The sequence below is a fragment of the Ostrea edulis genome, chromosome 6, assembly GCF_947568905.1.
Source record: "Ostrea edulis chromosome 6, xbOstEdul1.1, whole genome shotgun sequence".
NCBI classification, from domain to species: Eukaryota; Metazoa; Mollusca; class Bivalvia; order Ostreida; family Ostreidae; genus Ostrea; species Ostrea edulis.
The window spans coordinates 40,462,314-40,477,437 of record NC_079169.1 but is presented as its reverse complement, the minus strand read 5'-3'; the positions used below and the strand labels follow the sequence as shown (position 1 = coordinate 40,477,437).

Here is a 15,124-nt window from a genome sequence, read left to right as displayed (position 1 = left end):
TGGCGGCCATATCATCCAGATTCAGAATGTCCAACAAGTGGACCCGGACTCCTGGATGCCTGGATACTTAAAAAAAACAGTTGGACTATTTTAACATGAAATTGGCATCGGACCCCCTTTTTATGATAGCTACAGATTTTGGCCTCCTGACTATAATAATAATAATAAAAAGACCTTTATTCTTCAGAAAGGCCAATGTCACAATTTGTGATAATGGCATGGAAATAATCCCTCGCTGCAAACCGTTCTTTGAAGAAAGATCAAGAGTATGTGCAAATAAGTTTATTATCGTGCTCACTAATATAGCAAGTAACATCTACACTCATACACACGCATGCACACAACAACACGCATACACACAAAACAAAACAAAAATATAACAAACAAAAAATGAATTTACAGACGATTACACGTGTACCCGACTAAAGCTAAATGTTACGTTATGTTGCCTTATGTAAGAAAACCAGCAGACTTGTCTCTCGAATTCGAAATATGTTACACAGGATGGCGAAACAAAATACGTTGACTAAAGAGTTACCACACTTTACATAACAGTCGTTGGCTGTCTTCAGACACGTGGTGACACTTTGTCCATCACTCGCTCAACGTTTCTGTAGCCGTGAACGTATTTCCTGTATTTCTATAGGTCGTTCTCCAACGCTGTTCAAATATCTCAGAACGCCATGTTATACATGTTGCGAGCACCTGCTCGAGCCATACAATAACACACACAGCTGGTCACCTATAATTACACAGTAACAGTCGGGGTTTTTACATATACATTATATACTGAAAACTTGCATATGTCGGGTATATTGTGTAATACAAATAAACTGGTTACATACATTTAAATAGAGTAACAAAATTTCCTAACGTAAACAAAAATAAACAGTTCACACTCACCGCTGTCGAAATGCTCAAAATTGTGTTCTCACTTTCCACACAGGAACATCATTCGAACACCCGTACTAAATGTACATACAACGCAGGCCCAGTAAACCACACAGGTAAAACTCTCGACCACACAGGTCTATCATTTTCTCACATTGGGCGTACACACCTTCCCACTTCCACGGCCTGGTCAGAACTAACACGTAAGCATTTACAAACCGGTCTGACAGCCGTGACCAACTATCCGTAACGACTATATGATGAGAACAAACTATGGAACGCCATAACAAGCATAATAAAACAAACTCAAATTGTGACAATACCTCCCCTCTCAAGTTTCAAAATTGGGAACCTTATTTTTGAGCGTTAATATGAAAGGACAATATTTACAAAACATGGCGACTCAAAAAGTCTGCACCAATGTTGTCAATACCTTTGATTGCTTGAACTACAAAATTATAAGATTGTAAAAAGATGGCCCAACGCATCAACCTACCATTTGAAACTTTTGATCTGTTCAGATACACCAATGGTTGATGATCTGTCTGAAGGATGAAAGTCCTACCATACAAGTATGCTTGAAACTTTCTTACAGCCCACACAATTGCTAAACACTCTTTTTCAATCACAGAATAATTTTTCTCTTTCATTCAACTTTCTACTTGCATAAGCTATTGGAAACAATTTCTTATGCATGTGCAATAACACTGCACCTATTCCGTAATCGGAAGCATCTGTTGTGAGAAAGAAATCTTTGTTAAAGTCTGGGAGTCTAAGAATTGGGGCGTATAAGAGCAATGCCTTTAAATCATTAAAAGACCTTTCGTGTTCATTGCGCCACTCAACCTTGTTTGGAATGCCTTTTCTAGTTAAGCCAGTCAAAGGACAAGCAACAACAGCAAAATTGGGAACAAACTTACGGTAATAACCGATCAATCCCAAAAATGAACGCACCTGTTTCTTGGTTACGTGACTAGGGGCATTTTAGATAGCGTCAAGCTTGTCATTGTTAGGTCGCATTACCCCATTTCCAACTGAATGACCTAAAAAATCAAGTGACCTAAAACCAACAAAACATTTAGAAGGTTTTGCATTCAACCTTCCTGATCGTAACCTTTCTAATAGACACCTGAGGGAAACTAAATGTTCTTCCCAAGTTTCAGAATGAATTAAGATGTCGTCAGTGAAACTATCGGTATCTTTTAAACCTCGTAACAGAACACGCATCATACGATTAAACGTAGCTGCCGCGTTCGATAAACCGAAGGGCATGACTTTGAATCTGAACAAACCATCAGGGGTGACAAATGATGTGAGATCTTTATCCTCGTCCTCATAGGAATTTGCCAGTAATCCTTACACAGATCTACTTTTGTAAAATACTTACTCTGTCCAATCTTGGCAAATATTTCCTCGGGATCAGGCATTGGTTCAGCATCGAACACACTCACCTTGTTTAGCTTTCTAAAGTCAATGCATATTCGCTTGGAACCATCAGCTTTTTTTGCAATTACAATAGAGCTGGAGTATGGAGACTCGGACGGTTCTATAATGTCCATCTCAATCATTTTCTTGATTTCGTCCCTAACGGAATCACATAAAGCAAATGGAATCTGATACGGCTTGTTACGGATAGGATCTGAAGTTGTCAGATGAATCTCATGGTGAGCTAAATGAGTACGATTAGGTAGATCCGATAAAACATCTTTGAATTCTGAAAGAATCTCTCTGACGTCTTCTTGTTGCTGTGTAGTCAGATCCTTATCAACATGCACGTCGTCAAATGTTTCCTTAGCTTCGGCAGGCGGTACCTCTAAAGGAAAATCACTCTCGCTATCTGAATTCTGAAATGCGTCTTCCTCTATGACGGCGCAAGAACTTAGAACTTCACGAGTATCTATTTCTCGTTAGACGTATTTCTTCAAAAGGTTGGCGTGGAAAGTCTTGATTTTGCCCTGAACATCAACTTTGTAATCAACCTTACCAGATTTAGAAACAATGGTAAACGGACCTTTCCATTGCATGAGTAGTTTATTGTTGTCTGTAGGGAGGAGGATTAAGACCTTGTCTTGGACACTAAACGAACGTGACTTTGTTTTCCGATCGTAGTATTTCTTGTAGCGCTGACTGGACTTCTGTAATGACTTATTTGCTAATTCACATGTTTCTTCTAAACGTTCTTTTAAGTCTGACACATACTGATAAGTGCTCTTGACCTCTGGATCCTTTAGTTCCTTTGTCCACATCTCTCGTAGTACTGACATCGGTCCACGAACTGTTCGTCCATATAATAATTCAAACGGGGAAAATCCCATGCTTTCTTGAGGAACTTCGCGATATGCGAACAGCAAAGGTGCTACATACCTGTCCCAATCCTTGGGTCTTTCAGCGGCCATACGTCTTAGCATTTGTTTGAGTGTTCCATTGAACTTCTCCACTAAACCATTGCAAGCGGGATGATATGGAGTTGTTGTTAGCTGTGCAATAGAAAGTAAACGACCTACCTCTTTCATCAGGTTAGATGTAAACTGGGTTCCCATATCTGATAGAATCTCCTTAGGAATACCAACTCTAGTGAAGAATTCAAACAATGCCTCAGCAACACGTTCTGTCTCGATGTCCTTGAGTGCAACAGCTTCAGGATATCTAGTACTGTAATCAACCATGGTAAGTACATACCTGTTTCCACGATCGGTTGCTGGACAAATGGGTCCAATCAAATCTACAGCAACTCGCTCGAATGGAGTATCGATGAGGGGCATGGACTCTAGCGGAACAGGATATACCTTACCTTTTGGTACGGTTCGCTGACACACATCACAAGACCTACAGTATCTTCCTACGTCTCCTTGTACTCCTGGCCAATAAAAATTCGACAACACTCAAGTGACCAGACAATACACAATCGTGTGCAAGATTCATTACTGTAATACGATGTGGTGATGGAACAACAAATTGTCTAAAGATTTTATTGCTACTCACTTTAGGAGACTGAAAATATCGGAAAAGCAAATTATTTTCCATGACAAACCAAGACACATTCTGTTGTCCTGTGAACTTTCGCGTACCAGTCTTTGCATACTCCCGATACTTATCTAGTGTAGCATCCTCTTTCTGTGCAACTCTCATATCATCTGCTGAGATCAAATTGTTAGTGATGCTCGTTACCTTCAGTGATTTATATTTCTCCTTTTCCTTCTGAATTTGACTTCTAGTCTGCACGGCTAAGCCTTTCACCATTTCCTGCGGATTTTTTCCCACTACATCCTTATAATTCCTGCGATTGTCCCATTCTGGGTCAGGATTTGATGGATCTCTAGCGCCAATAATGTTACCTATGATTAAACCATAGACTGGATCGTTCATACATAGAGCTTTTACCTTACCTGATATGAAAGGTGTATGTACGTTAATGTATGCCTCTGGAACTTTCCGGACAGTTCCGTCAATGAGGACACATTCTACACTCCGTCCTGTCAGTTGATCTTGAGAAACGAGACTGTGTTTTACCACAACACCACTGCATCCACTATCTCGCAGAACCTCGACAGAATGATTGCCTACATACCCATCTAAAACTGGCATATCATGACAAACCCGACAAGCTCCACCAATGACAGGTAATATATGTCCACAACGTAACGTTACTTGGTTGTCCTGTATGCAACAATCTCTTAACTTATCCGACAATATACACAAAGAACCAACATGTTTACCTGACTTAAAGGATTGATTCCTTTGTTGATTCTCATCCTCAACATCTATTTTCGGGAGTTGTGCCTTTCCAGATCGGGAAGTCGTTTTAGAGGTTACATTGCCGCGCATTTGTTAGCGTTGGGACGATATCCTTTCTTTAACCTATCAAAACAATCCCTAGCTATGTGACCTGTACGTCCACATTCGTAACATTTTTTTCTTTCTTACCTGCACTTGGCAAAGATTTCTTCTGAACCTCTGCTGAAACTGATCTCACATCATCGGTCTCTACTCGATAATTTGTGCGGTCATAAGAAAATGAAGAAACACCGTGCGCTTCAATAAATTGTGCAGCTAAACACGTCATTTCTTTAATGTCTTTTGGATGACGTTCACGCAGAAAGGTAGCAAGTGTCTTGCTACAACTTGAAATGAATTGCTCGCGCAACATTAGATCTTTTAACCCTTCAAACTTAGGTGGGGATTTCGCGAGCTCCATCCACCTTGTTAAATAATTGTCTATGCGCGCGAGAAATTGAGGAGGATTCTCGCCCTTATCTGGCTTAGTACCTCTGAATTTCTCACGAAACCCTTCCTCAGATAATCTAAATCTCTGAAGCAATGAACATTTGAGCTTGTCATAATCAAATGCATCTCCGGACGACAAACGAGAATAAACCTCAAGAGAAATACCTGTGAGCAATTCACTAAGGTTTACTGACCATGTATCCCTAGACCACTTAGCATTTTCTGCGAACCTTTCAAATCTTTGCAGATAAGCATCAATACAATCTCTTTGATCATTAATAGGAGGAAGCTTAGGCAACTTAGCACGACCTTGAACACCTGAGGCTATGGGGACACCTTCATGTTTAGAGTTAATTTCTAATGCTAACGCTTCTGCTTTAACTCTCTCTAACTGGATTTGTTTCTCTAACAATGACATTTGATTGTTTGATTCTTTCATTTGCATTGCCATGCTTAACTCTTTTTCTTTTCTCCTCGCTTCTTGCTCACATTGCATTATCTGCAAATCCAGTTCCTTCTCTTCTCTTTTTGCCTCCCTTTCCCTTGCTCTCTCTTCTCTCAACAGTTTATCTTCTTCCATTTTTCTTTCAGTTTTCTCTTTTTCTCTAACATATTCCAACAACTTATCTCCTTGCAAACCTAACTTCTGCCCAATTTCTACTAATTTCTCTAACTCTTTCTCCATTTTCAAAGCTCAGTTTAATCAGCGTAAGGAAGTTGTTATTCAAAATATTTCCATCCCGGACGAGCCCCCAATTGTCACAATTTGTGATAATGGCATGGAAATAATCCCTCGCTACAAACCGTTCTTTGAAGAAAGATCAAGAGTATGTGCAAATAAGTTTATTATCGTGCTCACTAATATAGCAAGTAACATCTACACTCATACACACGCATGCACACAACAACACGCATACACACAAAAACAAAACAAAACTAGTTTTAATTGCAACGGGGACCGTTACATATGTTCCCCAAACCTCCCCCAAATAAAATGTGATGTCCTTGTGAATCTATAGCAAAAAATCATTTTATTTTAGCCTTTAATTACATGTAGTACGTTTAATATGGTCATTTCAGTACCAAGAAATGAAAGAAAGCGTTGCACGTGCATACACGCGCACGAGTGTATGATTCCGAATTTTTATTGATGTCGTTCAACAGGCATTTGTATCATATACCCACAGTATGAATTTCATCACGTTTCCACCAAATATAAGGTAGTTATAGCGATTTTAAAATCGTCCAATCAGAATTCAGCACACGTGCATGCACGTGCTGAGCAGTAATTCTAACCACAGCAATTTGTAAGGAGTACTAAGACACATTTAAAACCCTAATATCAATAGAATTTGATGAAAAACAAAAACGTTATCGTCCTTTAAAAATCGAACATTTGAAAACGCACGCGCGTGTGCGTTGGCATTTTTTTTACACCAATATATAGATACACATATTGTCTACGTATACTGTGAATATCATCTCATTCGCTTCATAAATAAGATGGTTACAAACGTTTTAGTACTATCCAATCAAAATGAAGCGCACGTGCATGCGCATGCAAATTGGTAATTTTGACCATGCAAATCAGTTAAGGGTCTCAATATCTACCTATGATATGAATATCAAGTCATTTCAATGAAGAACAAAAAAGTTAGACTGATTCCAAAGTTAGTGTACAAATTTTGTAATGCATGTGCACGCGCATGCGTGCGCGTGCAGACAAAATTACTATCATTTTTCATATCTACAAATAATATACTACCATCCTATTTAGGTTTTATATCGATCTCCTTAATATTCTGATTTTCCAATTTTTGTACCAAAATTGCAGTGCACGTGCGCGCGCGTGCATGCATGTGCAGACAAAATGACTATCACCATGCACATCTACAAACGCTATACTATCATCCTGGAAAGTTTCATATCGATCCCTTTTGTAGTTTCTGAGAACACTACCGGACAAAAAAGTACCAGAGAAAAAGAATAATAATAATAATGATAACTAGAAACTTGTTGCCATGGCAACAAGAAGGTCTTCCGTTCTTTCCGTGTCCAGTAGATAACCTTAAATTCTTCATTTGTTATAAAGTGGGAAAAATATATTCGAGTAATCTGGGGGATTGAACCCGGGTCGCCCGCATGAAAATCCACCACGCTAACCATTAGGCTAGCGAGGACCTCGCTTCAAAATTAAAATTACGAATATCTAGAGTTTGGTTTGATCAATTTAAAAACAAATATCATATTCAGCATTCTATAAAGAGTCTTTATTTATATTACATTTATCAAAGAAAAACATTAAAAAACAAAAAAGTTGAAAAAATCCATTTTTTAAATTCGCTTCCGATAGCGACCGGAAGTGATGACGACGTACGAAATAGTGATTCTGCAAATCTATAAGTCATGTTCTATCATCTCTAATAAGTCTCCAGTTCATATCTTTAGCCGTTCCTGAGATCACTCGCGGACAAAGTTCCATTTGAAAATCAGGAACTTGTCCATAACTTGGAACCGAAATAGAATTTTCCCACTTTTATTTGTGATAAACAAAGTTCATAATAAACTGCATTTTCCCTGAAAGTTTCACTGAAAACCACTGTATAGTTTTCGAGAAAACTCCTGCACAAAATTAGGTCAAAAAAATAATAATAATAACTAGAAACTTGTTGCCATGGCAACAAGAAGGTCTTCCGTTCTTTCCGTGTCCAGTAGATAACCTTAAATTCTTCATTTGTTATAAAGTGGGAAAAAATATTCGAGTAATCTGGGGGATTGAACCCGGGTCGCCCGCATGAAAATCCACCACGCTAACCATTAGGCTAGCGAGGACCTCGCTTCAAAATTAAAATTACGAATATCTAGAGTTTGGTTTGATCAATTTAAAAACAAATATCATATTCAGCATTCTATAAAGAGTCTTTATTTATATTACATTTATCAAAGAAAAACATTAAAAAACAAAAAAGTTGAAAAAATCCATTTTTTAAATTCGCTTCCGTTAGCGACCGGAAGTGATGACGACGTACGAAATAGTGATTCTGCAAATCTATAAGTCATGTTCTATCATCTCTAATAAGTCTCCAGTTCAGATCTTTAGCCGTTCCTGAGATCACTCGCGGACAAAGTTCCATTTGAAAATCAGGAAATTGTCCATAACTTGGAACCGAAATAGAATTTTCCCAATTTTGTTTGTGATAAACAAAGTTCATAATAAACTGCATTTTCCCTGAAAGTTTCACTGAAAACCACTGTATAGTTTTCGAGAAAACTCCTGAACAAAATTTGGTCAAAAAAAAAAATAATAATAAGAAACAGTAGAATCACTATAAGGTCTTCCGTGAAGAAAGGAAGACCTTAATAATAATAAGAAACAGAGTAAAAACAATATGTTTCCAAACTTTGTTTGGGGAACAAATATAACAACAAAAAAATATATGAATTTACAGACGATTACACGTGTACCCGACTAAAGCTAAATGTTACGTTATGTTGCCTTATGTAAGAAAACCAGCAGACTTGTCTCTCGAATTCGAAATATGTTACACAGGATGGCGAAACAAAATACGTTGACTAAAGAGTTACCACACTTTACACAACAGTCGTTGGTTGTCTTCAGACACGTGGTGACACTTTGTCCATCACTCGCTCAACGTTTCTGTAGCCGTGAACGTATTTCCTGTATTTCTATAGGTCGTTCTCCAACGCTGTTCAAATATCTCAGAACGCCATGTTATACATGTTGCGAGCACCTGCTCGAGCCATACAATAACACACACAGCTGGTCACCTATAATTACACAGTAACAGTCGGGGTTTTTACACATACATTATATACTGAAAACTTGCATATGTCGGGTATATTGTGTAATACAAATAAACTGGTTACATACATTTAAATAGAGTAACAAAATTTCCTAACGTAAACAAAAATAAACAGTTCACACTCACCGCTGTCGAAATGCTCAAAATTGTGTTCTCACTTTCCACACAGGAACATCATTCGAACACCCGTACTAAATGTACATACAACGCAGGCCCAGTAAACCACACAGGTAAAACTCTCGACCACACAGGTCTATCATTTTCTCACATTGGGCGTACACACCTTCCCACTTCCACGGCCTGGTCAGAACTAACACGTAAGCATTTACAAACCGGTCTGACAGTCGTGACCAACTATCCGTAACGACTATATGATGAGAACAAACTATGGAACGCCATAACAAGCATAATAAAACAAACTCAAATTGTGACAGCCAAACATAAATTAAATCAAGAATTACATCGCAGAAACGAATATTGAAAATAAACTAAACGATGTGGAAAAATATATATGCGAGAGTCTCCCAACTTTATCCGAATGCGAAGACGCAATTAAAAATATGAAAAACAATAAATCTCCAGGTACAGATGGTATACTAGTTGAATTTTACAAAATTTTCTGGAATGATATAAAGCATTACTTCTTCAGTTCTTTGATAAAATCTTTTGAAAGTAAAGAGCTCCTAAAATCGCAGAGGCTGTCAATAATAAGTCTTATTGATAAAAAAGGTGAAAAGTCAAATGTTAGAAATTATAGACCAATTAGTCAAGAAATTGCGATTATAAAATTCTTGCATTTCTTTTGGCTAAACGTTTACAAACAGTCATATCAAAACTTATAAATATAGACCAATCAGCATATATTAAAGGAAACCTTAAAAGCTTTAAATTTTGGAACAAATTTTAACAACTGGATTACAACCTGATACAATAAACCTTTTTTTAGAGTAAAAAATAACGGTATAAATGACTAGAGGTATTCGTCAAGGATGTCCAACATCAGCATTACTGTTCATCATCACAGTAGAGATGTTAGCTACAAGAATTAGATCTTCTGACACAATACATCGTTTTGAAATTGGAATTAACAAAGAGATAAAAATTATAAAATATTCAGATGATTCCACAAGTCCCCTAAAGGACATCAGTAAAACAAGTAATTAAAACAGTAAAACAATTCTTTGGAGTCGCAGGTCCAAAGCTTAATCTAAAGAAATCAGAATGTATATTGCTAGATTCTTTAAAAAACACATGTGAAAAGATTGAAGATGTAATTACAACAAATAATCTAGTTAAAACACTTGGTATATTTATAGGACATAACAAAATGTTGTGTCCAAAAATAAAAATGGATAGGAAAAATTAATCAAATTATTAGCATACTCGATAACTGGAGGAAAAGATATTTAACAATTTTTGGTAAAATAGAAATAATCAATAATCTCATTATTTCTAAATTCCAATACAATGCGTCGATAATTCCCAATTCGCCTGATGAAATACTTAGCAACTGAACAGAAATATATTTAATTTCGTATGTAATAGCAGGGAAAGAATCAAAAGCAATACACTTATTTGAATAAATATCATTGATGTTGAATCCAAGTTTTTCTGATTAAAAGCGTCTTGGATTGCACTTCTGCTAAGTACTAAATCCAGTCTCTTAACATTTCTTGAACATAAATTTCAAAAAGAAAATCTATCGCTGAGGTATATAATTAAAACAAACTTAAGAGATGAAAACGAATATAAAGATATGACATTTCTGCCGTTGTTCTATAAAGAAGTAATTTGCGCTTTTAACAAAACCAAAATGATTAAAGATATCTCTATGACTACTTCGGACGAATTCTTATCTTTACCAATTACAGAGGAATCATTCCGAATTACTTAATACTTTGATTGATTTAAAGAGCAGATCGATGAGAGACAACTTAGTGTTTACCGGAATTCCTGAAAGCAGGGGAGAGACCTGTGAAGAAGTTCTTCGAAATTTTATGAAATCTAAATTGAAAATCCATGACGAGATTCCGCTTGAGAGAGTACACCGAGTGGGCAAAACAGATGAATTCCGTTCGAAACCAAGGAATATAGTTGCCAAATTCAGCTTCTTCAAAGATCGCGAATATGTCCGACGTCGTGCTCCCCTCAAACTGAAAGGCAGTAACATTTGGGTAAACGAGCAGTTTCCGACAGAAGTGGAGGAAAAACGTCAAAAGCTATACCCAATAATGAGGGCTGCAAAGAAGGAAAACAAACGAGTGAAACTTGTGGTAGATAAACTGTATATTGATGGGAAGTTGCAGGAACCTAAAGGCATTCGTGGATCTGAACATAATAGACATCCTAAGAAGTATTTTACAGAAAGGGCTACAGATACACCGTGGACGTCAGGAGCTCGCGAGAGATCCGACAACGAAAGCTGTCCGACCGCGCCGCCCCGCGAAAAACGCACCAGAAGATAATCTTCTACACCAAGTAAATAGGACAGGCCAAGGGGTCAGAAGTCAGCACTCACCTCCATCAAATGTCTGAGATTGAATGTTTGTGGCATTAAAAACAAACTAAATTATTCTGAAGTTTTAGATTTGATATTAAAATTTGATATCATTGGACTCAGTGAAACAAAAACTGATGATGCTGACTCCATCAACATTCCAAATTACACTGTGTTTACAAAAAATAGACACAAGCTCTCAAAAGTTAGGTCAGGTGGTATTGTTTTAGGAGTGAAGGACACATTGGTAAAACATGTAAAAATTGTAAATACTTCTTGTAAATATGTTCTTTGGTTTAAATTGAGTAAATCCATTGTTAATACCGATGAAGATATGATCTGTGGTATTGTGTACTTATCTCCAGAGGGTAGTAAATATACTACTCCTGATTGTTTTCTAGACATAGAGAATGAACTTATTTCTGTATCTATGGATTGTAAATATGTATGTTTGATGGGCGATTTTAACTCCAGAGTAGGTCAATTACCTGACTGGTTTTCTGCTGTTGAATTTCAATTGTAATTACACAAATGCGAGGATATTTTTAAGACGGGTATTGAGACCAGGACCATGATATTCAATGATTTTCAAATACCTCTCCATAGGATAGTAAAGGATGTACATGTAAATGATTTCGGATACAAATTGATCGATCTTTGTAAAAATAATGATATTTATATCGTAAATGGGCGAGTTGGTAGTGATAGATCTGTGGGAGGTTTAACATGTAAAAGTAGCAGTACTGTAGATTATGTACTTGCTAGTGCACATATGTTCAAATTTATTCAAGAGTTTGATATTTTTGACTTCTGTAATTTGTTTTCAGATGTACACAATCCTATTTCGTTTTCTATTCAGAAGAAAGGTGTAAGGGTATTGTTGAAACGCAGTCATGTGTAAAACTGTGGTCACTGGACCAAGCAAATAATTTCCCCAGGAACGTTGATGTTTCTAAGGTCAAGGACATAGAAAACGAACTAGATATTTTAACCAACATGGAAATAGGTAATGTTTGTAAATATACAGTAAACTTTGTACTTGATAAATTATGTGATGTACTTCTAAGTACAGCTAAATCTACTTTTGGTATACGTTGTCAGAAAAATAGTTTTGAAAACAAACGTTACAAACCATGGTTCAATAGAGAGTGTAGAACCGCAAGGAAGAATTTTCATCTGGCGAAGAGACTGCACAATAAAAATGCCTCTTTAGAAAATAAAGCGAATCTTAAATTAGAAAGCAAGAAATATAAGCAAGTGATGGATACACATATTAAAAAGTATAGGAAAGACATTGCTCAAAAGTTAAAATTATTGCGCTCTACAAACTCTAGAGATTATTGGAAAGTATTAAATGGTTCAAAAAGTGCAGATAAATGTGCTGTTGATATCAACTCAATGTATGATTTTTTGAAGACTATGAATGAATGTTCTGATAGTCATACTGAAGATGTACATTTATTTAGTTCTTCTGTAGACAAACATGATTGTGATGCTTTCTTGAATGTCAAAATCAGTGAGGAGGAGATTTTAGCTGCGGCTAAACAATTGAAAAATAATAAGGCAGCAGGCTTTGACAATGTATTGAATGAACATATTTCATCATCTCTGTCTATATTTTTGCCCGTATATACAAAATTATTTAATTTGATTTTTCATAGTGGGATTATACCCGACGAATGGTTAATAGGCATTGTAAAACCGATTTTCAAAAACAAAGGCGACCCAACGAAACCTGAAAACTACCGTCCAATAACACTGTTAAGTTGTCTTGGTAAGCTTTTCACTTCTATTTTATGTAAACGTTTGGAATTGTATGTAGACAATTATAATCTTATTAGTGAAAGTCAAACAGGTTTTAGGAAAGGGTATTCCACTTTTGACAATATATTAACGTTGCATTTTCTAACCAATATGGTAATGTTTAACAAAAAGAAACTTTATTGTGCTTTTATCGATTTTAAACAGGCATTTGACACTGTTTGGAGAAATGGGTTGTGGTATAAATTGTTAAAAAACGGTATTGATGGCAAGTGTTTTACATATATAAAAAACATGTATGGTGGCGTTAAGTCTATGATATCCATTAATGGCCAGTCGTCTGAATTTTTTAACTGTAAGATTGGGGTTCGTCAGGGTGAAAATTTATCTCCTTTTCTGTTCTCGCTTTATATCAATGACTTAGAAGAATTTCTTTCTAGCAAAAACATTCTTGGACTCTCTATTAATTCAAGTATACCAAACACTGACGAAAACCAATGTCTACTTTATTTAAAACTTTTTATTTTATTCTATGCCGATGATACAGTCATTATATCAGAGTCTGCAGTGGGATTACAACATGCTCTTAATGAGTTTCATTCATATTGTATTCAGTGGAAATTACATGTCAACGTCGATAAGACAAAAATTATGGTTTTTTCCAAAGGTCGACCTCCAAATAATACATTTTACTTTAATAACAAAGTTATTGAAATTGTGAAAGAATTCAAATATTTGGGTATAATTTTTTCCAGATCAGGATCGTTTAACAAGGCAAAAAAACATTTATGTGAGCAAGCCCAAAAAGCCATGTATGGGGTTATCCGAAAAATTAGACAATATAATCTATCAGTTGAATGTCAACTTGATTTGTTCGATAAAGTTGTTGCACCTGTACTTTTGTATGGTTGTGAGATTTGGGGGTTCGAAAATCTTGACATTATTGAGCGAATGCACTTAAAATTTTTAAAATATATTTTCAACTTAAAAAGTAGTACTCCAAATTATATGGTCTATGGAGAAACTGGCCGCTTTCCTTTATATGTAACAGTGTATACAAGAATGATTTCTTACTGGGGAAGGTTATTTTTAAATCCAGATAGTAAGATTGTGTGTAGTTTGTATAAGTATGTATATGATCTATTCTGTAGAGAAAGTTATAAGAATTCTTGGTTATCTTGTATTAAAAATATTTTTGATCTTTGTGGACACTCCAATATATGGAATGAACAAGCATTTTTTAATACAAACTGGTTAAAAATTACTGTTGAACGACGTCTTAAAGATCAGTATATACAGAAATGGCAAAGTGATATACGGGAGTCATCTAAGGGTGAAACGTATGGCATTTTCAAAAGTGAATTTGGGTTTGAAAAATACTTAAATACTTTACCTAAAAAACTTCGAACAATATTTATCAAATTTAGAACTTCAAATCACCAACTCCCAGTAGAGACTTGAAGATGGTGTGGCACTCCTAAAGACGAAAGAACTTGCTATATCTGTAATACAGGTCAGATAGCTGACGAATTTTATCCTTGAATGTAAGTTTTTTGAATGTTATAGAAGAAAGTATCTGTGTAGAAAATATTGTCACAAACCTAACTTTTTCAAATTTTCAGAGTTAATGTCAACTTCAGACCCTAATGTACTTATCAAATTGTGTAGTTTTATATCTAAAATATATGACCAATTCTGTCCTCCTTAACTCATTTTATGTATATAAAACAACTCCCTGCTTTTTCCACGTGTACCTTGCATATAATATATTCTATTTGTAAATGTTGTATATATTGTACCTCATGTACCATAATATGGTGTGAGTGAATAAAGTAAACTGAAACTGGAAAAATAACATATTTCAATTCAAAAACCATCCAATTTATTTTCCCAACTGGGTCAAGTCAGGACTTCTATACACCAAAGA

General features: G+C 36.0%; 2 protein-coding genes across 2 annotated transcripts; both read right to left on the bottom strand.

Moving 5' to 3' along the window:
* Positions 1-267: 267 nt before the first annotated feature.
* On the bottom strand, positions 268-4,257 carry LOC125646546 (uncharacterized). Its single transcript, XM_056139583.1, has 3 exons — positions 3,874-4,257; positions 904-1,934; positions 268-742 (listed from the first exon to the last, which is right to left on the bottom strand). The coding sequence occupies exons 1-2, from the start codon at positions 4,255-4,257 to the stop codon at positions 1,911-1,913; spliced, it is 408 nt and encodes a 135-aa protein (XP_055995558.1). The 3' UTR covers positions 268-742; positions 904-1,910.
* LOC130046766 (uncharacterized) lies at positions 268-9,610 on the bottom strand. Its single transcript, XM_056139582.1, has 2 exons — positions 9,066-9,610; positions 268-8,904 (listed from the first exon to the last, which is right to left on the bottom strand). The coding sequence occupies exon 2, from the start codon at positions 5,798-5,800 to the stop codon at positions 4,769-4,771; it is 1,032 nt and encodes a 343-aa protein (XP_055995557.1). The 5' UTR covers positions 5,801-8,904; positions 9,066-9,610; the 3' UTR covers positions 268-4,768.
* Positions 9,611-15,124: the final 5,514 nt, after the last annotated feature.

Bases quoted from the DNA above. Each gene is read 5' to 3' on its own strand.
- LOC125646546 (XM_056139583.1), bottom strand. From the start codon at position 4,257: ATGAACGATCCAGTCTATGGTTTAATCATAGGTAACATTATTGGCGCT. The intron at 1,935-3,873 runs GTGAGTAGCAAT...TTGATTTTTTAG, and splicing joins GATATTTTCAGTCTCCTAAA to GTCATTCAGTTGGAAATGGG.
- LOC130046766 (XM_056139582.1), bottom strand. From the start codon at position 5,800: ATGGAGAAAGAGTTAGAGAAATTAGTAGAAATTGGGCAGAAGTTAGGT.